Source organism: Hippocampus guttulatus, chromosome 1, assembly GCF_054856545.1.
Source record: "Hippocampus guttulatus isolate MCC_2025c chromosome 1, RoL_Hgut_1.0, whole genome shotgun sequence".
Classification (NCBI taxonomy): domain Eukaryota; kingdom Metazoa; phylum Chordata; class Actinopteri; order Syngnathiformes; family Syngnathidae; genus Hippocampus; species Hippocampus guttulatus.
The window spans coordinates 24,518,601-24,536,711 of record NC_141261.1 but is presented as its reverse complement, the minus strand read 5'-3'; the positions used below and the strand labels follow the sequence as shown (position 1 = coordinate 24,536,711).

At 44.4% G+C, this 18,111-nt stretch overlaps 2 protein-coding genes across 10 annotated transcripts in view; one reads left to right on the top strand and one right to left on the bottom strand.

Moving 5' to 3' along the window:
* LOC147211097 (low-density lipoprotein receptor-related protein 1-like) overlaps nucleotides 1-11,163 on the top strand; it is an 83,289-nt gene extending 72,126 nt beyond the window's left edge. For 2 of the 4 annotated variants that reach the window (XM_086121809.1, XM_086121791.1), the window contains 19 exons: nucleotides 931-1,053; nucleotides 1,169-1,306; nucleotides 1,628-1,765; nucleotides 1,849-1,968; nucleotides 2,795-3,072; nucleotides 3,902-4,080; nucleotides 4,158-4,264; nucleotides 4,367-4,486; nucleotides 4,599-4,775; nucleotides 5,168-5,308; nucleotides 5,465-5,638; nucleotides 6,280-6,441; nucleotides 6,553-6,724; nucleotides 7,580-7,681; nucleotides 7,801-7,871; nucleotides 7,980-8,073; nucleotides 8,164-8,202; nucleotides 9,451-9,595; nucleotides 10,477-11,163. In XM_086121809.1, the coding sequence (XP_085977935.1) occupies nucleotides 931-1,053; nucleotides 1,169-1,306; nucleotides 1,628-1,765; nucleotides 1,849-1,968; nucleotides 2,795-3,072; nucleotides 3,902-4,080; nucleotides 4,158-4,264; nucleotides 4,367-4,486; nucleotides 4,599-4,775; nucleotides 5,168-5,308; nucleotides 5,465-5,638; nucleotides 6,280-6,441; nucleotides 6,553-6,724; nucleotides 7,580-7,681; nucleotides 7,801-7,871; nucleotides 7,980-8,073; nucleotides 8,164-8,202; nucleotides 9,451-9,595; nucleotides 10,477-10,614 (2,618 nt within the window). In that variant the 3' untranslated portion in view covers nucleotides 10,615-11,163. The remainder of the gene's footprint in view (nucleotides 1-930; nucleotides 1,054-1,168; nucleotides 1,307-1,627; nucleotides 1,766-1,848; nucleotides 1,969-2,794; nucleotides 3,073-3,901; nucleotides 4,081-4,157; nucleotides 4,265-4,366; nucleotides 4,487-4,598; nucleotides 4,776-5,167; nucleotides 5,309-5,464; nucleotides 5,639-6,279; nucleotides 6,442-6,552; nucleotides 6,725-7,579; nucleotides 7,682-7,800; nucleotides 7,872-7,979; nucleotides 8,074-8,163; nucleotides 8,203-9,450; nucleotides 9,596-10,476) is intronic. The other 2 variants (XM_086121817.1, XM_086121800.1) reach the window with 1 other exon arrangement.
* Nucleotides 11,078-18,111, bottom strand: part of fmnl3 (formin-like 3) — a 33,783-nt gene continuing 26,749 nt past the window's right edge. For 3 of the 6 annotated variants that reach the window (XM_086121829.1, XM_086121864.1, XM_086121856.1), the window contains 6 exons: nucleotides 17,951-18,111; nucleotides 17,396-17,497; nucleotides 15,829-15,921; nucleotides 15,600-15,723; nucleotides 13,737-13,850; nucleotides 11,078-12,147 (listed from right to left, as the gene is read on the bottom strand). In XM_086121829.1, the coding sequence (XP_085977955.1) occupies nucleotides 13,759-13,850; nucleotides 15,600-15,723; nucleotides 15,829-15,921; nucleotides 17,396-17,497; nucleotides 17,951-18,111 (572 nt within the window). In that variant the 3' untranslated portion in view covers nucleotides 11,078-12,147; nucleotides 13,737-13,758. The other 3 variants (XM_086121847.1, XM_086121839.1, XM_086121873.1) reach the window with 3 other exon arrangements.

Here is an 18,111-nt window from a genome sequence, read left to right as displayed (position 1 = left end):
CCTGCATGTGAATGCCACTCTCATACAGTGTTTTGTTTTGTTGAAGAAAAAAAAAAACCCCAACAACAACACAGAAAAGAAAAAAGCTAAATTGTTGACTTAGACTGCTCATTCTTACTGTCTGTTGTGCTTTTTTTTTTTTTAAGTCCTAAATCAACTTTCAACCGCACAGACAACAAAATCGATTCAGGAGTCGTCATGAAGCCTACTTGAATTTTCATGATCAAGTAGGCAGAAAAGCAGAGATTGATGCAATTGTTTGGATTAGTGTGCACAGTTCGTAGGGCCCAACTAAATCTGCCATGTCATCCAGTGTTTCCCAAACTTTATTGAGCTATAACACACACTTAACTTCCACACCACACCACCAAATAATAATGTCAGTGTTGATTTTGAATGATGATACGTTACTCACAAATTTATTTAGTGTGAAACTTCTGCAAGATTATTCACTCAAAAAACGAAGCTGTCATTGTATTGTATGAATAGTAACAGGTTGATGCCCAGTTTCTTGTGCCCTCTGCCATCTAGTGGGAGGCATTTCATTATTCTGCCTGTCACTTTCTAGCTGGTACAAACAGCTGAAAAAAGATACTGTACGTTATTTGTCTTCAATAAATCATTTTTAGACCGACTGAGGGAAATGAAATTCATTCTTCTGACTTGATGATATCTCACCGCTGTAAAGAGACAAAAAAAAAAACCAAACAACAACCAAAAAAACCCCACTAAGGATTATGACGGACAGTTCATTTGCCAAGTGATTCCCTGTTGCACTTTATATTAAGTACCAAATGTATTTGGGAAAGAAAAAAGTGAAGTGACTGCTGAACAACTGCTGTCGTAGATACGCTTTAGTTGATTTTTGCCTTCCTCTTTTACTCGGGTTCTCAGCTCTGCCCTCTTTTGTCCAACCATTTTGATGCACAGGGAAGTTCCAGTGTCCTCCCAACAGAGCTTTCCGCTGCCAAAATGACCGCGTCTGTCTTCAGATGTCAAAGAGATGTGACGGCATCAATCACTGTGGCGACAAATCGGATGAGCTGAATTGTGGCGAGTGACTCCGTACCTTTGAAACCAACCAAGCTACTTCCACACCACTACCGCCATTTTTAAGGAGTTGCTGACTTGTGTGTGTGCGTGCATGTGTGTGTGAACATTCCCACAGAAGTGCATCCAGCTGTTCCCGCTTGCGAGAAAGACGAGTTCTTATGTGCAAATGGAAAATGCATCAGCTCCACTTTGCGATGCAACATCTTTAATGACTGCGAGGACTATGGCTCGGATGAGATCAACTGCAAATCAGGTTAATTTTTAAGCTGTGTGAACAGAATTATCCATATACAGCCCGATAGTCCCTGAAAAAGAAGAACTGTTTTACGCTGTCCCTTCACAATTCAGTACGACATAGTGGTCAGTTTCCCTCACGTTTTTTTCAGCAATCATTTCAGCGAGAGAGGAATTTGGTCGCCTGTACCTTCATTTGTCCTTCCAGTATATTTTAGGCAATTGTTTGCCTGTGACTTTTTGGGAACGGTTTGGAATGGTGTTGGGCTGCTTGGATGAGTTTGCTTTGGTAGAACTTGCTCAAGCATCTTTGCTGACAAGTCAGTGTGTGTGTTCACAGAAAGCAAGCTCAATGACTGCCGGAGTAACAGGACTCAGTGTGGCGATGGGGACGAGGCCCACTGCGTCACCAACGGCACCGATGCCTTCTGCTCCTGTAAACCGGGCTTCCGAAAAATAGGATACCGCACGTGTGGAGGTAAACGTTCACAAACGCCATCGACACAAAGATTTTTATAACCGTATATTATTTCATGAGTGGGATTCTTTGCTGTTTTTCAGACAAGAATGAGTGTCTTCAGTTCGGGGCGTGTTCCCACATTTGCAACAACACGAAGGGCTCCTACAAATGCAGCTGCCACAAGTACTTCACAAGGATCAACGACAAATGCAAAGCTGACAGTGAGCCCCAACATTCATTTGATTTAAAGTTTTTTTTGTTGTTGTTTTTTTGCAACTGTTTAGTCCAAATGTGTTTGCTGAGGTATCCTGAGTTTGTGCATATTGGGGGCATTTGCTGTGTGAATAACATCATACCAGTGAAGCACCTTAGCATACAGTAATCCCCCAGCGGTTTGTGATTCGCTTGTTGCTATTCACATTTTTGGCGGCAACCTCTATTTTCTGAAAGTTTAGAAACAAGGGTGCCAAACTCATTTTTGTCGCGGGCCACATTGTAGTTACTGTTTCCCTTGGAGAGCCATTGTCACTGTGAAACCAAAAAAGAATAACAGTTTACTCAACTATTATTTAAGTTACGGTAATGAGGGGTTTGGTAAAAGGAAAATGCTTACAATACCTCTCTTACTTATTATAGAGGAGAGTTTGAAATTTTGGTACAGATTTTATCAAGCATCATGGAAGTTGATGTGTTTAATTTGCTTTCGCGGGCCACATAAAATTATTTGGCAGGCCAGATCTGGCCCCCGGGCCTTGAGTTTGACACCAGTTTCTTTTTTAAACAATGAGCTGACTAAGCAGTGTAATGGGCGAAAATGACGCACAAACTTAGCTTAGTGGTTGACGCGCATACTTCTGCACCACAGCATTAAAGTGATCCATTTTTATAACTTACCGGTACTCAAATGTATCTAACCTGTTTGCCCTTGCTAACGTATAAAAAACAAACACATCCAGCAACCTACTTTAGTTTGGGTGTTGTCTTGTGAGTTGCCTTGTGTATGAAATGTGCCCCATAAAAAGCTACCTTGACTCCGCTCTCTTGCAGACATGAACAGCAGTCAGCAGGTTCTCTACATAGCCGACGACAATGAGATACGCAGCCTAGATCCTGGTTTGCCCAACTGGCGCTATGAGCAAACCTTCCAAGGGGACGCTAGTGTGCGGATTGATGCCATGGACCTGCACGTCAAGACCAATCGCATCTTCTGGACCAATTGGCACACAGGTCGCATCTCCTCCTACGAACTTCCCGGACAGTCCACTTTGGCGTCCAACTCACACCGTAACAGACGGCAGAGTGCAGGCAGGATCACCAACCTACAGGTATAATTCTTCTTAAATAAAATAGCGCCTTGAGATACGAGTTTCATTTGTGCCACGGCTGTGCTCGGAACGCAGAAAAGTGCTCTGTGAAATCATCTTTACACATTGAAATGAATGGAAATGCAACGAATCCATTCCAGGCCCCCCAAAACACAAGAAAAAAATTGTTTTTCTTGATAAGAGAAATCCAAAATTGATTGGTATATTTTACTATATAAAACATGAAGTAATAACCAAATTAAATAGAATGTCAACATTTTAACTGTGTGCCAATTTACTAACTTATGAATATCCGAGTTAGAGCTTCACTATTACTGTAAGTAACTCTGCAGTCATATTACCCCTTTTTCACAGCAGGTTAAATAAAATATTCCTGTGAGTATCGTTACATTGTCTGTCTACATGTGATGCTGCACTGCATTGCTTAAATTGTTACGACACCCCCAAAGACACTGTGTTAGTCCGACAATGGCATTTACCATGATGCTGTTAGCTTGAACACACCTATGTGGTTGTAATTTTGTTTATTTTATGTTTAGTTTGACATTTACGTTCGACTTGGAGTGGTATTAAACATCTTAAAACCTCTTTTTGAAGCAATGTTTACTACACACACTGCTGTTAGTTGTGAAGCAATTTGAGTTGATATTACAACTGCCATAGAGCAGTCCTTTCTTATAATTTTACTGGGGGAAAAAATCATCGGCTAAACGACTGCTTGTATCTTGAAAAATTGCCAAGTCAGGTCACTCATATCTCAAGGCTCCACTGTACAAAGAAAGGCAAAGTTTGACAGGGCAACCCAGGAAACCTCTCTCATCTCACCCAGATTAAAGAGCTGAAGATGCCTCGAGGAATAGCCGTGGACTGGGTGGCCGGTAACCTGTACTGGACCGACTCTGGTCGAGATGTCATTGAGGTGGCTCAGATGTCAGGCCAGCACTGTAAGACTCTCATCTCTGGCATGATCGACGAACCATATGCCATCGTAGTGGATCCACAGAGAGGGTACAAAATCAACGTGATCATGTTTCGGTTGACAAATACGTTCAGATTTTCATTTGAAATCTGCATTCATGTTTCAGCACCATGTACTGGGCAGACTGGGGGAACCACCCCAAAATTGAGACAGCTTCCATGGATGGAACACTGAGACAGACTCTTGTTCATGAGAACATCCAGTGGCCAACAGGTCAAATTTATTGACGTGAACCAAGTTGGCGCATTGCTTTGTGTAACTGCCAGCTCCAAATAAGAAGTATGCTGCATGCTACACTGTCTTTTCACTTCCCAGGATTGGCAGTGGACTACTTCAACGAGCGTCTTTACTGGGCAGATGCAAAGCTCTCAGTCATTGGAAGTGTTCGTCTGGATGGCTCAGATCCCGTCACGGCTGTCTCTGGCATCAAAAACAGTTGAGTTATTTCGTTTGAAGAAAAGCAGTCATTTGTGACAGAAAAAGAACAACTCTGCGTCAATCAAAAGTTTGCCGATGTGAAAATGTTTTGCCCTTTCTTCACTTCCAGACCTGGCCCATCCATTTAGCATTGATGTCTTTGAGGACTACATATATGGAGTCACGTTAATCAATAACCTTGTTTTCCGGGTCAACAAGTTTGGAAAAGGCCCAATGGAGACTCTCACCACAGGCATCAACCACGCGACTGACATCGTCTTGTACCACCGATACAAGCAGCCAGAGGGTGAGTGTCATCACTGACGTCATTGCTAGATCACGCGAATTGTGACATTACAGTCGGTCGCCGATTTTTACATGATTGCTTAAATCTCAACTGATTTCGATCCATGCAATCATATCGCTGTTGAATGTAATGTAATCTTTGTACATGTCTATTGAAACAGAGCGAGACAGAGGGAGAATTTTTTAATTGACACGAACAAAGTTGGCACATTGCTAAACCTCTAAAAAATGTAAATTTGGATCACATCATAAACCTCACCAGAGTGTGAGGGGGGGGGGGGGGGGGAATCTGTCAATGTCCATCTATGTCCTGAATCCCACATCATAATACCACATTGTATATTTGTGAAGATTCTCACAAGGTTTATTTGTGCTTGTGTCTCTTTGCGTTAGTGACTAACCCCTGTGACAGAAAGAAGTGCGAGTGGCTTTGTCTGCTCAGCCCCAGTGGACCGGTGTGTACCTGCCCCAACAACTACATTGCCAACAACGGCACGTGTGTGGAGAGGACTGGCCCGACCCACTCGCCATTTTGTAAGTCTGCATTCCCACGCCCACACTTGCTTTTACGGATCTCTTTGAGAAGAAATAGAAGATAACCTTCTTGTTGCATCGACCTGCCGGCCACAGATGCTGGTTGAACTGCTCACATGGCCTCTCAATACTCGGTGTCCTTCTATACCTCCACAGCGCCCCCCTCAGGCCCATGTGACATTCAGTGTCAGAACGGCGGCAGCTGCTTCCTCAATGCCCGACAGATGGCCAAGTGTCGCTGCCAGCCCAGCTACATCGGAGAGAGATGCGAGATCAACCAGTGCAGGGACTACTGCAAGAATGGCGGCACCTGCACAGCATCTCATACAGGTGAACAGACGTAGATGGCCACAGTCAAGACCTGATGGGAGTTTTCACTTATCTGCCAAGGATTCGGCTTTCAAAATGGTCGCAACTTTCACCTTCACGTTGATCTGCAGGTTTATGATAGCCTTAGCAATGTAGACAAGCTGAGGTTAGCTGCTGCTGCGACGCTGATAGCATGACTTATTCGGAATGGAGTGTTACAATAACACAAAATGTTATCCGTTTTAAAAAGCCAAAAGAGTACTCAAACATAGCTGCTGAGCAGAAATACCGCTAATGCCGCGTCGCTTCTGAATCCTCACAGTTGCTTGACATCCCCTCACTCTGCTTCTGTTCGCTAATCTTATTACCGGTTGTTAGCAAATGAGTGATTTTTCCTTTCTAGAAGTGGATATCCCAAAATAGTTTCAGCAAAGCCACTGCAACCCCAGCCAGCAGGTCAGCGTGAGGCTCCTGGGCTACGGGTGTGAAATGATTGACACCTCGTACGTCACTCCTCTCTGATAGGTTGTGCTTCCTTGGGCTCAGTAATTTCTTAAAACAAACACTGCAACTCTTCATTTAAGACAGTCAAGCTGTCAACAAAGACGGTACCATGACTGGGGTTCTATTGTTAATTGTTGCATGTGGTATGTTTGTGATAGGTGCTGCAACATGCAGATGTCCAAAAGGCTTCACGGGCCCCACCTGCAACCGTCACACTTGTCAGAATTATTGCCAAAACGGAGGCAACTGCTTGGTCAACTCGGGCAATCAACCGACCTGCAGCTGCCCGGCAGAGTACCATGGAGATCAGTGCCAGTACAGTAAGTTGATATGCTCACATCCTCACGGTATTATGCTCTGACAGCACTCGAGGGCGTTCAAGTTGCTTTTGGCAAAATCCTCTCAAGTCTTACGCAATCGCCTTCTCACAGGTAAATGCGAAGGCTATTGTGAGAACGGTGGAACATGTTTGCAAACCTCAAATGGCACCAAAGTGTGTCAGTGCTCCAGCCAGTACATCGGACACCAGTGTGAGCTGGACAAATGTGTCTTCTGTGACACGGGCCGCTGTTTGACGTCCCCCTCGGGAGAAGTCTCCTGCAGGTAAACATACACCGCCGCTTACTCATATTAAATGGAATTTGGATGTGTAAATATTGGTTAAAAGTCTCCATCCATCTGACTGCCCGGCGCCACGCAGGCAACATTTTAAATGTTCAACCCAATCCACTTATTTATTTATATAGCACAGTTGCAAAATGATGCACGGAGTATCTGGTTTTGCAACATAAAAAACACACTTATTAAAAATTGAAAAAAGTAAATACAATTAGTATAAGTATAAAGTATACGTTTTTTAATTGTGCGCGAAATGAACCAGCCAGTGATGGTCAAGCGAGGATGTCATAACTAATTGACATGTTGAGTTGGGTATGTCTTCAAATCCATGGCAGAGGCTCTGTCGAACCCCTGAGACTGATTCACCGAACCCCTGGGGTTCGATCGAACCCAGGTTAAGAACCGCTGATCCGGTGGATGCATAACGCAACCGCTGCCACTTTTGTGGCTTGTATTCTGGGCCTTATCATGCGATGCGCCAAATACTGTACATGAAAACAGATTTAAAATAAGTCATTCATTGTACTCCGAAATGCCTGATAGTGCGAGGTCATTTCACATTAATAAGTTACTGACCCCCTGAGTGCAGCCAAAACTACGATGTGGTTTACAATACAAACATATATTTTACTTTATATGTTATATATGTAAGTTTCAAACTTACTACCACAACCACAGCAATACACATTAACTCTGATCAGAATCAAGCATTATCTTTTTAATAATGACCAAGAGTGTGTGTGTGTGTGTGTGTGTGTGTGTGTGTGTGTGTGTGTGTGTGTGTGTGTGTGTGTGTGTGTGTGTGTGTGTGCATGTGCGTGCGTGCGTGTGTGTTCACAGCTGCCCCAATGGTCAGACCCAACCCAGCTGCTATACCTGCTTAGACTACTGCTCCAATGGCCAATGTACAGTTGACAGTCGCACACTATTGCCCCAGTGCAAGTAAGATGAGACACTCTCCTCACACGTCATTCTTTCTGTCTAGTACCAACCTACAAAAGAAAACACACGCGCACGCACACACGCACCATCATAGTAACTGTGTCTCACTGTGTGTCCAGGTGTCCCGCAGCATGGAGAGGTTACCGATGTGAAATTGCTTCTTCTGTGGATTCCTCCTCATCCAGTGGAAGTGAGTCACACGCTTCATAGCAATGTGTCCTGCTGATTTAAAAAACACCAACAACATTTTTTTTCTTCTTTTGGGCTGCATTTGCTCATCTTATTTGCTGTCTGCCAGGTACAGCCTCAGTGGTGGTCCCCGTGCTTCTCCTGCTCTTGCTGGCACTGCTGGTGGTTGGCGCCATCGTGTGGTACAAGCGGAGAATGCGAGGGTAAGCTTTGTTGATCTTGCTGCCGTTGCAGTTGTTGCTTTAATCGTTCTCCTTGCCATCTCCACCAACCATCTATTTCCTGTCCCCCAGGTCTCTATGGCCGGGCAAATCTCGCTCTCAGTACTTGCGGTAACTTGACAGGGTTACACCATTCACTGGTTCAGGCTGTGTTAACCCCGCTCCCTCCCTCATATCAAGATGGCCCCCGCTGTATATCCGTTCCCTGAACCATTCTGTTATAAACACCTCTCTGTTCCTGCCTGCATTTTGTTACCCAAGGAATCTAAAGACGCATTTCAACCATAGCAGCATTACCTTGGAACTAGGAACTTGAATGTTTAGATCACTAAAGAGGCCCGGGGAAATCTCAAAGGTGGGGTCTGGCTGGCTGAAGATTTGTTTTGTAAAATATATACATATATATATATTTTTTACTGTAAATTAAATGAAATCTGGGCAGCACGGTGGTCGACTGATTAGCACGTCCGCCTCAAAACGCAGAGGTCATGGGTCTGATTCCGGGCTGCATGTTCTCCCCGACCGTGCCTGCGTGTGTTTGCTATGGGTACTCAGTTTTCTTCCCACATTCCAAAAACATTCCAACATCGCAAAAACATGCACGTTAGGTTTATTGAACACTCTAAATTGTCCGTAGGTGTGTTTGTGAGTATGGAAGGTTGTTTGTCTATGTGTGCCCTGCGATTGGCTGGCAACCATTTCAGGGTGTACCCCGCCCACTGCCCAAAGTCTGCTTGGGATATTCTCCATCATGCCCGCGACCCTTGTGAGGAGAAGAGGATTAGAAAATGGATGGATGGATGTACTGAAATCTGCCTGGCTGCTTTTACAACATTATCGTTTTTTCTACTGCCACCTACCCCACTGCAGTGGTAGTGCAGCCACTTGTGCCATCTCGTCATCCTTAGCTCCCTAAATGTTTCTCGTCATTGGTGTGTTGCACCAAGAGTAGACCCAATGGCAAACAACAAAAAGTTCCTGGAATTTTAGGTTGAAATGTGTCGTAAGAGTCTGTTGAATCTTATTTGGATTTATTTTATTTTTTTTAATGCTTCACCATCCCGTTCCCTGTCGTACACGTTTGGTCTATGCTGTGTGCCTGCTTGGTCAAATATTATATTAATGTCAATCAATTAACAATAATGGTGTGTAGTCTGCCCAGCACAGCATTCTTTTCAATGCTGCAGTGTTTTCTTCAGGTTTAATCACATGGACATTTTGACAAACAAAAAAAAAATGCTCATTTGATAAACTTCGTGTCTCAGTTGTGTGGGTTCTGTGTTACTCCTCTTGTTGGTGTTTTTTTTCCCCCACTAATGTGTTGCTTACTCGGTTTATCAACGGTTATGTTTGTTGCAGTGCCAAGGGCTTCCAGCACCACAGAATGACCAATGGCGCCATGAATGTCGAGATCGGCAATCCCGCATACAAAATCTATGAGGGAGACCCGGACGATGACGCTGGGGAGCTCCTGGATTCAGACTTTGCTTTGGACCCAGAGAAAGTAAGAAGAAGGCAATACATCCAATACGTCAAACAACTTGGCCAATCTACAAAAGAGAGGAAAAACAGGATGCGAGGGTTTGAGCAACCAGGGGAGGGTCGACCAAACAATGGGCACAACAGCAGACATTTCTCCAGCAGTTGTAGTCCCACCACGGCAGCAGCCTACACCACCGTCTGTACTGCAAAAACAACAGTCGCGCGTAACAACAAATAAAATCACTTGGACATATAAAAGGACGAGTTAATTCAAAGGTATATAAAACAGTGTTGAATAAAATAAACTATCAATATCAAGCAAATACGGTACATAAACCATGACTGGATCAGGATGACAAAAATGGTTGAAAAAACAAATATTAAGGTGAAAATGAAGTGCTAAAGCTTTCGGGGGCAAAAAAAATATACAGATAAACGAACTTAATCCAAACACGTAATTTTTTAGTTGCTCTGTTGTTCCTCAATGCTACTGTAAAAATGAATGAATAAATTGACGTCAAGCGCTGTTGACTGTTGCTCTTGGGGAGACCCCACGTGCTATCAAGGGCGAGGCAGGAACGTAGTCCTCTTTTGTCTTGTCTTATCTCACGCCGACCTTTATATATAGAGGGGGTATCAAAAGTCTCACCACCCACCCCTTTTTTTTTTTTTTTTTAAATGGACCAAAATACTTTCAAAATGATTTCAACTCAACAGATTTTTCTTTAAAAAAAAAAAAAGAAATAAATAAGGGACCTTTCTTGAGGGAAAATAAAAATAAACAATTGAAATCCTGTGGTTGTGCAGGTTTTGGTCTGAACAGGGATGTGTAGACCTTTTCTATGCACTGTAAAATTCACTTTTCTGCCCTGTGCACTAAAAGGTCTTGTCTGTGCTCTGCAGCCCACCAACTTCACCAACCCCGTTTACGCCAGCCTCTACATGGGCGCCCACAACAGCAACAACTCCCTAGCCAGCACCGACGAAAAGAAGGAGCTCCTTTCCCAGGGCGACGAGAGCATGAGCGATCCGCTGGCGTAGAGCCTCGCATCCCCCTGAACTGTGCCAGCAATCGCCCAGCCCAGCCCAGCCAATGCTGAGCCCCAGGCCCCCTCATTTTATATGCCTTTCCCACCTGAAAAGAAAAACAATGTAAAAAGAAAAACAACAACGACAACAAAATTGGGAACACTGTATAAAATGTATAAAATGAAGGACTACTTTTTTAAGTGATTGCAGTATTATATGTTGTCCTTTGACAAGAACAACAAATCATCTGGTGACGAAAAAGGACCCATTTTATAGACATTTACTCCTTTATTTTACATTGTTGATCACTTCCCCGCAGCTCTCCCTTCTCCCGTCATGCATATAGCCACTACCTCTGTGCAAAAGCAAAAGAGAGACAAAATCAGTGGAGCATCTTTTTAGTATTATTTTTGTATGAATTGTACAGCGGGCAAAGAGAGAATATTGTTCCATCAAACAAACAAACAAACACGGCTTTTACATAATTCTTCTTTATTACACTGAAAATAATTCATGCAAGATCATTTTTCAAGTAAATGTCTTGATTTGATTGTACACTAATCGGAACTCAGTTTCATGTATTGTCACAAGAATTAGTGTAGAAAATGGTCACTCCATCTCCAATGAGCTGAGGCATTAGAAAAAAATCAAACCTTTGTCCGTCAGCATGTTGGCTAACAGCAGTCCGCCAGTGATCTTCTTCATACACTTCTCAAGCGTCGCTTTGTGTGGCAGAAAGTGTTGTCAAGTTCAGACAAGGCACGTGTGACTCGCAAAGCAAGAGTCACTATTTTCACATCCCTCTATGTTCTAAAACAACTGCCCTTTTTGCATAGTGATTCTGTATCATAAGGCTACTGGCAATAGTACAAGACAATAAAAAAGCATTCTTATAAGGTGTAAAATACGACACAAATATTAAGGCATAACACTGTTTCCACCAAAGGCACATGTAAAGCAAAACATGAGACTGATTTTTTTGTTTTACATCGCAGAATTGTCCAGATAAATGCATACAACTGCCAATAATAAGCAGACATACGAAATAGCCTCTGGTGAGGGTTCCTCGAGTGTCTCATGCAATATCATTGGAATTATTCTTATAAGTCTTTGCGAAAAAATATCCCAATAGCTGCATCAACTCCATGTCCATGTCCATGTGGCGTTCCAAAGATGCACGTGCATCAGCTCACTGCTGCTGCATTCCACATCCTCTCACTGGCCTACTCAACCAGAGCGGAGGAGAAAAGTCTAGAAGTGAACGTTCCTCTTCTTTTAAAGTGGCTGTAAAAAGGCCTTCATAAATAAATAAATTAGCCAGCTAAAACAAGGCCTCTGTTCTGACAAACGCCCCCCCCCCCCCCCCACCACCACCTTTATTTTCAGTCTTTGTGATGTGCGGTCCCAGGGTCGAAATGGACAACACGGCCAGGATGGTTAGGGCAAAGGGAGGGGGAAGTATAAGTGATCAATAAGTGGTTTAGGGTCTCTTCCAACCGTTCCGGATCAAGGCATCAGCTCGCAGGTAAGGCTGGTTTCTCAGATCTGTGAGTAGGCATGAAGAGAGGGAGGGAGGGGTGGGTGCACAAATGTTAGATGAGACACACGTCGAAACTCGATGAGTACGTGTCGGACATTTTCAAAGTATTGCTCATTTGCTGCACAAGTGAATCACGACAAATTCCCAAAGCCTTGGATGTCGACAGACTGTGTGTGATGTCAGTGGAAATTCAAAGCTTTTAGGAATGAAACAAAAGCAAAAAGTCACATATGAGAGGTAAAAACAGTGAGAATCATGATTGCACTTCCAGGTCAACAGGCTCTTGATTAGGCACAACGCAATTTCGGCATTACTTTCTGTCGAGAGATTATTTCCTCATGTTCTTTATGGACACCCACTGGTACCAACATGATGATCACTAATCAGATCCAACCCTACATTAAAGCATATTACATGGCTTGACAAATACGCCTTTATTTTGGTAATTGAACACAATTCTTTTTCTTTTTTTTTTATATTAGAAACACCTCGAAATCTGATGACACCAAGGCAATTTCCATGCTCATGTTAACCAAGTACCTTCCATGGTGGAGTGTTATTTTTGTTTAAGTCGAATACAGCACTCCAGTATTGAGTCTCATGAGAAGATGCAGGTGTGCCGAACGTTGTGTCCAATGGAAGTATTTGTGTCTTTGTGGCTTTTTTTTTGTGCTCGTCGAGCCTGCTGACCAGACAGCACACCGCGGGCAACCATTAACACGGGACAAAACATGGTTTGATGGCAGACTTGGATGAACACTGGACAACATGCAACATCAAGGAGTGCGTGAGGAGGAGGAAGATGATGAAGGTGGTGGTGGCGAAAGGCATGGGGGTGCACTGGTTCTGAAAACCCTTTTGATGGATACCCCCCACCCCCTTTTTTTTGTGTGTGTCATCAAACGTCTACTAATCAGTCGGGTTGGTTTGCGTTGCATAATATGAGGTAGCTTGAGTTTGCGCTGCATAATATGAGGTAGCTTGAGTTTGCGCGAGCCTGAAGCAGTTGACACCACTGGAGCAGCACACACGAGCGAGACAGCGCTCAGCCCGGCTACCTTCCTTACCCTCCTTTAGGAAATACTGTCCAAAATCTTCATATTGGCTGGAAGGCGAGATGACAGACAATGGGTGGTTGAGGAAAGAAGAGTCACATGTTAGCGGGAAAACCAACACCAAACAAGTTAGTCTCATGGAACAAAGCATTGTGGGTCAAACCAATGACTTAGCCAAACCTCTTCATGATGGCGTTCATGGGGCGGGGATGGGGTTGGCTGGGGGGCTAAACTAACGCACAGCCATTTACGTTGCATGCGGCAAGCTTCCGCTTAGTACTTCCCGAGTGGAAGTGTTATCTTTGCTTGTATTTGGAGCGTATCGGTATATTTTGTACATGTTGACACATTGTTCTCCCTGCAAAGAGGTTTGGCTGACTCTTATCACCAGATACGAGTCTTTTCATGTCAAACGCAAACAAAATGACGGCCCAAGTTAGTGTGCGCTGGCTGTGGAATGGAGTGACGAGGATCATGCTGCATGCAAAGTGGACATGTGGGAGGGTGAGGGGGACGCATATGAAAGACACCTGGACAACCTTGGCGTTAAAGGGGGAGGGGCTAGCAGTTGGCATCGTCGCAGAGGTTGGCCTCACAGAAGAACCGTGAGCCGCGTTTAGCCGTGCGGGCTGTGAATGGCACGCTCTTCAGTACTGGGGGAGGCGGGAGGGAGGAGGAGGAAAGGGGGTAGGGCGGAGAACATGTCTTTATCAGCAAGGAGGGCCAAACATTGGAACACATTCACACGGCGTTAAGGAGACACTCAATGACAGCTGTGCATCAACTGGATGGAGTCTGCAAAACGTTTCCTTCTGTGAAAAGTTGCGCCTGGCAGGGAAACATTTTTTCGGAATGCCAGATTCACTTACTTTGAATTCAAGCATTGATCAATTACTGTCTTCACTGTGTTCCATTCATGCACGGCATGACACCAAGGCTAGGGGGGGCTAGAACCCCGTCGGCTCAGCAATTACTTAATATATTTATGTACTTATTAAAGTGGGGGGAAAAACATTTAAAATAAGTTCACAAAGAGTAGCCATTCTTTTCCAATACAATTGCTGTTTTTGTGTTTGTGCTTCAGCTGTCCCCCGTGTAGCTTAGTGAGGGCACGGAGGCGCAGGTTGAGTCTTTCAGTTGCTGGCGGGTGACGAGGGCGTTCGGGTAACAAACTCTGAGCGCGCACCGGTTCACTGAGAGCGTTACTCAAATTGGCACAAGGCGCTCCGACTAAGGACACGGTGCACCAACCCAGGCTGTATTCGGAACTGAATAGAACGGAGCGGCAGGAGCGCACGCTTCCTCCCCGAACACACCCAACCTCAGAGTGGATCGCAGAGTCAATCTCAGCAATGGATCGCTTTGGAAAAATTAAATACATCTTCACCCCCGATGGAGCTCACTGAATCCACCAAAGTATTAGAACCACATCGCCAATCAGAATTTGGATTTTCATCCCTGTCAACCTCGGCTAATAGCTGCCCTTATAAATGATTACGATTCCCCTTACAAAGCAACAACAACAAAAAAAACTTACCGCGGTTTACCGCGCATGCGCACATCATGCTTTTATCAAACCTACCGTACGCAGCGATGAAAAAATATATACGATCGTTTTTTCCCCCCAATTTCTGAAAATGCTATTGTTTGTATGAGTTGTGCAGGTGCACCTAATGGAATGTCTATTCAATATGGGCAACATTTTCAATAACAGGATAAAGGTGTGAAGACACATAAGTACACGAAGACGCTACTCTGCATTGGAATAGCTTGCCTGGTCGCGGTGACTGTTTTGTTTCCTCTTCTCCCTCATGACATCCAGAAAAAAGCAACTAGTGCAGATTTCTGATTTGCTCTACTTTTGTGACGAGCTTACGCATGATAACCTGAGCCGTTAAAAATTGTGTTCCAGACAACTTGAATCCCACTAGGCTTGTCAGGTGGTCAGTGAGGTCATGTGTCAGCGAACATGAGAAAAAAGAAATAAAAAACTAAATGAAATGTGAAAACAACTCCCCAAAAAAAGAGCTCTTGTTCGTGGGCACATCATAGTTTCTACATTTGCATTTGAATGTTGAATGCAACATTCTACTCGAGCTTGAGAGTAAATTCAGAGAAAAAAAAAGTATTAGCATTCTCTGTTTTTTGGGCAAAGCGAAGCAGCGACCTCTCTCACTTGGGCTCAAACTGCTTGACTCACAGTTGAGGGTGGACCACATTGGGTGCACATTGGAGAACTTTGCCAGACGACACGTCACGGAATAACCGCTACGTGCTGGATTCCAGATGTGACGGCGTGTGCACCACATAGCACAAAGTGCATTTCAAAGGAGCCGAACAGTGAATGACCACAGTGGTCCTTGGCCCGCGACGGGACCTCCGAGAGGTGCAGTCTGGCCCACCTGTGATGATGTCCTCAATGGTGCCGTCCTTGCCCTCGTACACGGGCCGGTGGTCTTTGGCCTGCCGCTTGCGCAGCTCTGCAATCAGCTCCTGCTGCTGGTGCCTCTTCTTTTGGGACTGCACCTGAAACACAATCGGCAGAGTGCACTTGGAGTGTTTCGCCGTGCCTTGCGGACACACCGCAATGCTTCATTCGGCACGGCTGAGAGGCGTGCACTTGGACCACACCTTCGGGTCATGCTGTTTAGCCTCTTGAGCCAGTAACTTTTCTCTCATGGCTTCCTCCTGCTTTTTCCTTTGTTCGTTGTCCCCCACGGCATCCTGAAGAGATGAGGAAAAGATCAGCTGTCAGCGACAAGAAAGTCAAATAAAAGTCAATGCGGTTGCGGGGCTTTATTTGGAACAGGAAATAACCAAAGGGCCACTCGGGAAAGTCAAATCTTCCAACCTTTATACCACCTTCCCTTAACCTTTGTGGAAAATGTCATCGAGTTAAGGCGAGGTGTAAAGGTGCTTCCAGACAAATGAATGCAACTCCACTTTTCCGAACCGCCGTCACCGCAGGACGACGAGTACCTGTACTGGTGATGTATGTCTCAGGCGTGCTGTGTTTTCTTTGTGTGTCCGATTTAGGTCTCACTCAAGATTTTAAAATAGTATCTGTTGACAGCTGTTTTGTTTTTCTGTTCCGATTAGTAATGTTAGTCAACCGTTTTGAAGCAAGTTGTTCTGTTCACATAGCTATTGTTCTGTCAGACTGTATTCTTGATATATATTGACATATACTGATCTATATTATTTTGTTACTGACTCTTTCTCTTCTTTTTATTTATGTTTCGAGCATGAAACTCTTGCATAGAGTCGGTCAACGTGGGTGGCCATAAAGTTTCTGGGTAACGCCCTTTTGCAAAAAGGCTGGTCGGGCAGGGTTAGAATAGTTTGAGATTTTACTTCTTGAATCTCTCTCTTTTTTTAATGTACTTAGTTGTAGTAAACTTTCAGAGCAGGTTATATTTATTTTTTTTGAAAATGCTACGTTTTAGTTTAGTTTCTTCTTCCTTCTTCCATATGTTGGATGCACAGTAGTTTGGAAATAAAAACATTTAAACTCAACCTGGAACGTTCATGTATGAAATGAATTGACAGAGGGCAAGGACATTTTCGCTAGAAATAGTTTTGCTTTAGTCAGTGCGGTTTGAGTTTGTTGTCATTTTTTAAGCACTCTCATTTTAATTTTATTTCATCAACAAAAATGTTTTTTCAATTTTAGTTTTAGTTATTTTATTCTTTTTAGTTTTGTTTTTTTTGGTCGGGAGGGACGGTCAAAGGTGGCTTGACGATGACATCGCGACACAAAGCAAAAAACTGAATCCGAAGCGGCTCAAAGGCAAAGGCTCTCCCCTCTTAACTTATGACAAGGAAACACTGTGTGACTATTGCTTTATCAGACCGAAATACACAGAAGAGTTGTGCTGCACACATTTCCGTAAGCAGGTGCCATAAATCTGCAGTGAGAACAATCTCAGGAAGTGTGTTGTGTGGCGGGGGCAGCGCGACGCTGTGGACGACTGGAGAGGACGAGAGGGAAGAAGCGGTCGAAACGCCGCAGCTGCAGTTCAACCGTCAGACCCAGCTGGCCTTTCCTGTTATTTGGCCCCAGACCGCGCGCCACGTCCTGTGGCACCGGGGTGGCCAAAAATCTGCCCTGTCTGTCCAGGGAACTTCCTGAAATCTGCATTGTGTGAGTGCAGGGCTTAAGACAGACATCGAAGATGCTACTTGTGTATGTTGTCACCTTGTAGGCCTTGATAAAGCGCACAAACACGGGGAAGAACACAGATGGTGGAGTGGTCTTGGCGCTCTCTCCAAAGTAGTTCACCACATGATTGAAGGCTTCCTGGAATTGGAATGAGAACCGTTCCAACGATGGACCAATGAGAGTCATGAATAGTTGTGTGTAAGGCGGGATTCACACTGCGTGGCTGACACGATTTCAGTTGCTCGGCTCCCAAGCGGCACCGTTGGGATGCATAATGGCAGCGGAAAGAGAGTAAACAATGCATGAAATGACGTCATCTTTTCAGCGGATATCTCGCAATATGACTGCAGAATAAGTGGACATTTTGGATGTGGAGCAGGACGTCACGTCATACGGCAAGGAAAAGAACTCCTTTTTAACTGTCATCGGTTGCCGCCTGATGATGACACCTGCGTAGTTGCTGCATTTTTATTTATTAATTTTTTGGGGGAACAGTGTGAATCCAGCCTAAGGGGTTGCTGAGCAGCATCTGGCACAGATGTTTGCTTCCTGTCTATTTTTGTGTGCCCCTGCTCGGGCAGCGTCTCCTACCTCTGCTGTCTTGGCATCCCTCTGCAGCTTATCCAGCTGGGCGTCACTCGCCTGGACAAAGCCCTTAAGGACCGAGTGGTCATGGAGACTACATTCTCTCCGGATCAGCTCCATGCCTTTTCCCAGCTCCCGCACATCCAGCAGAACATTTTCCAGTGACA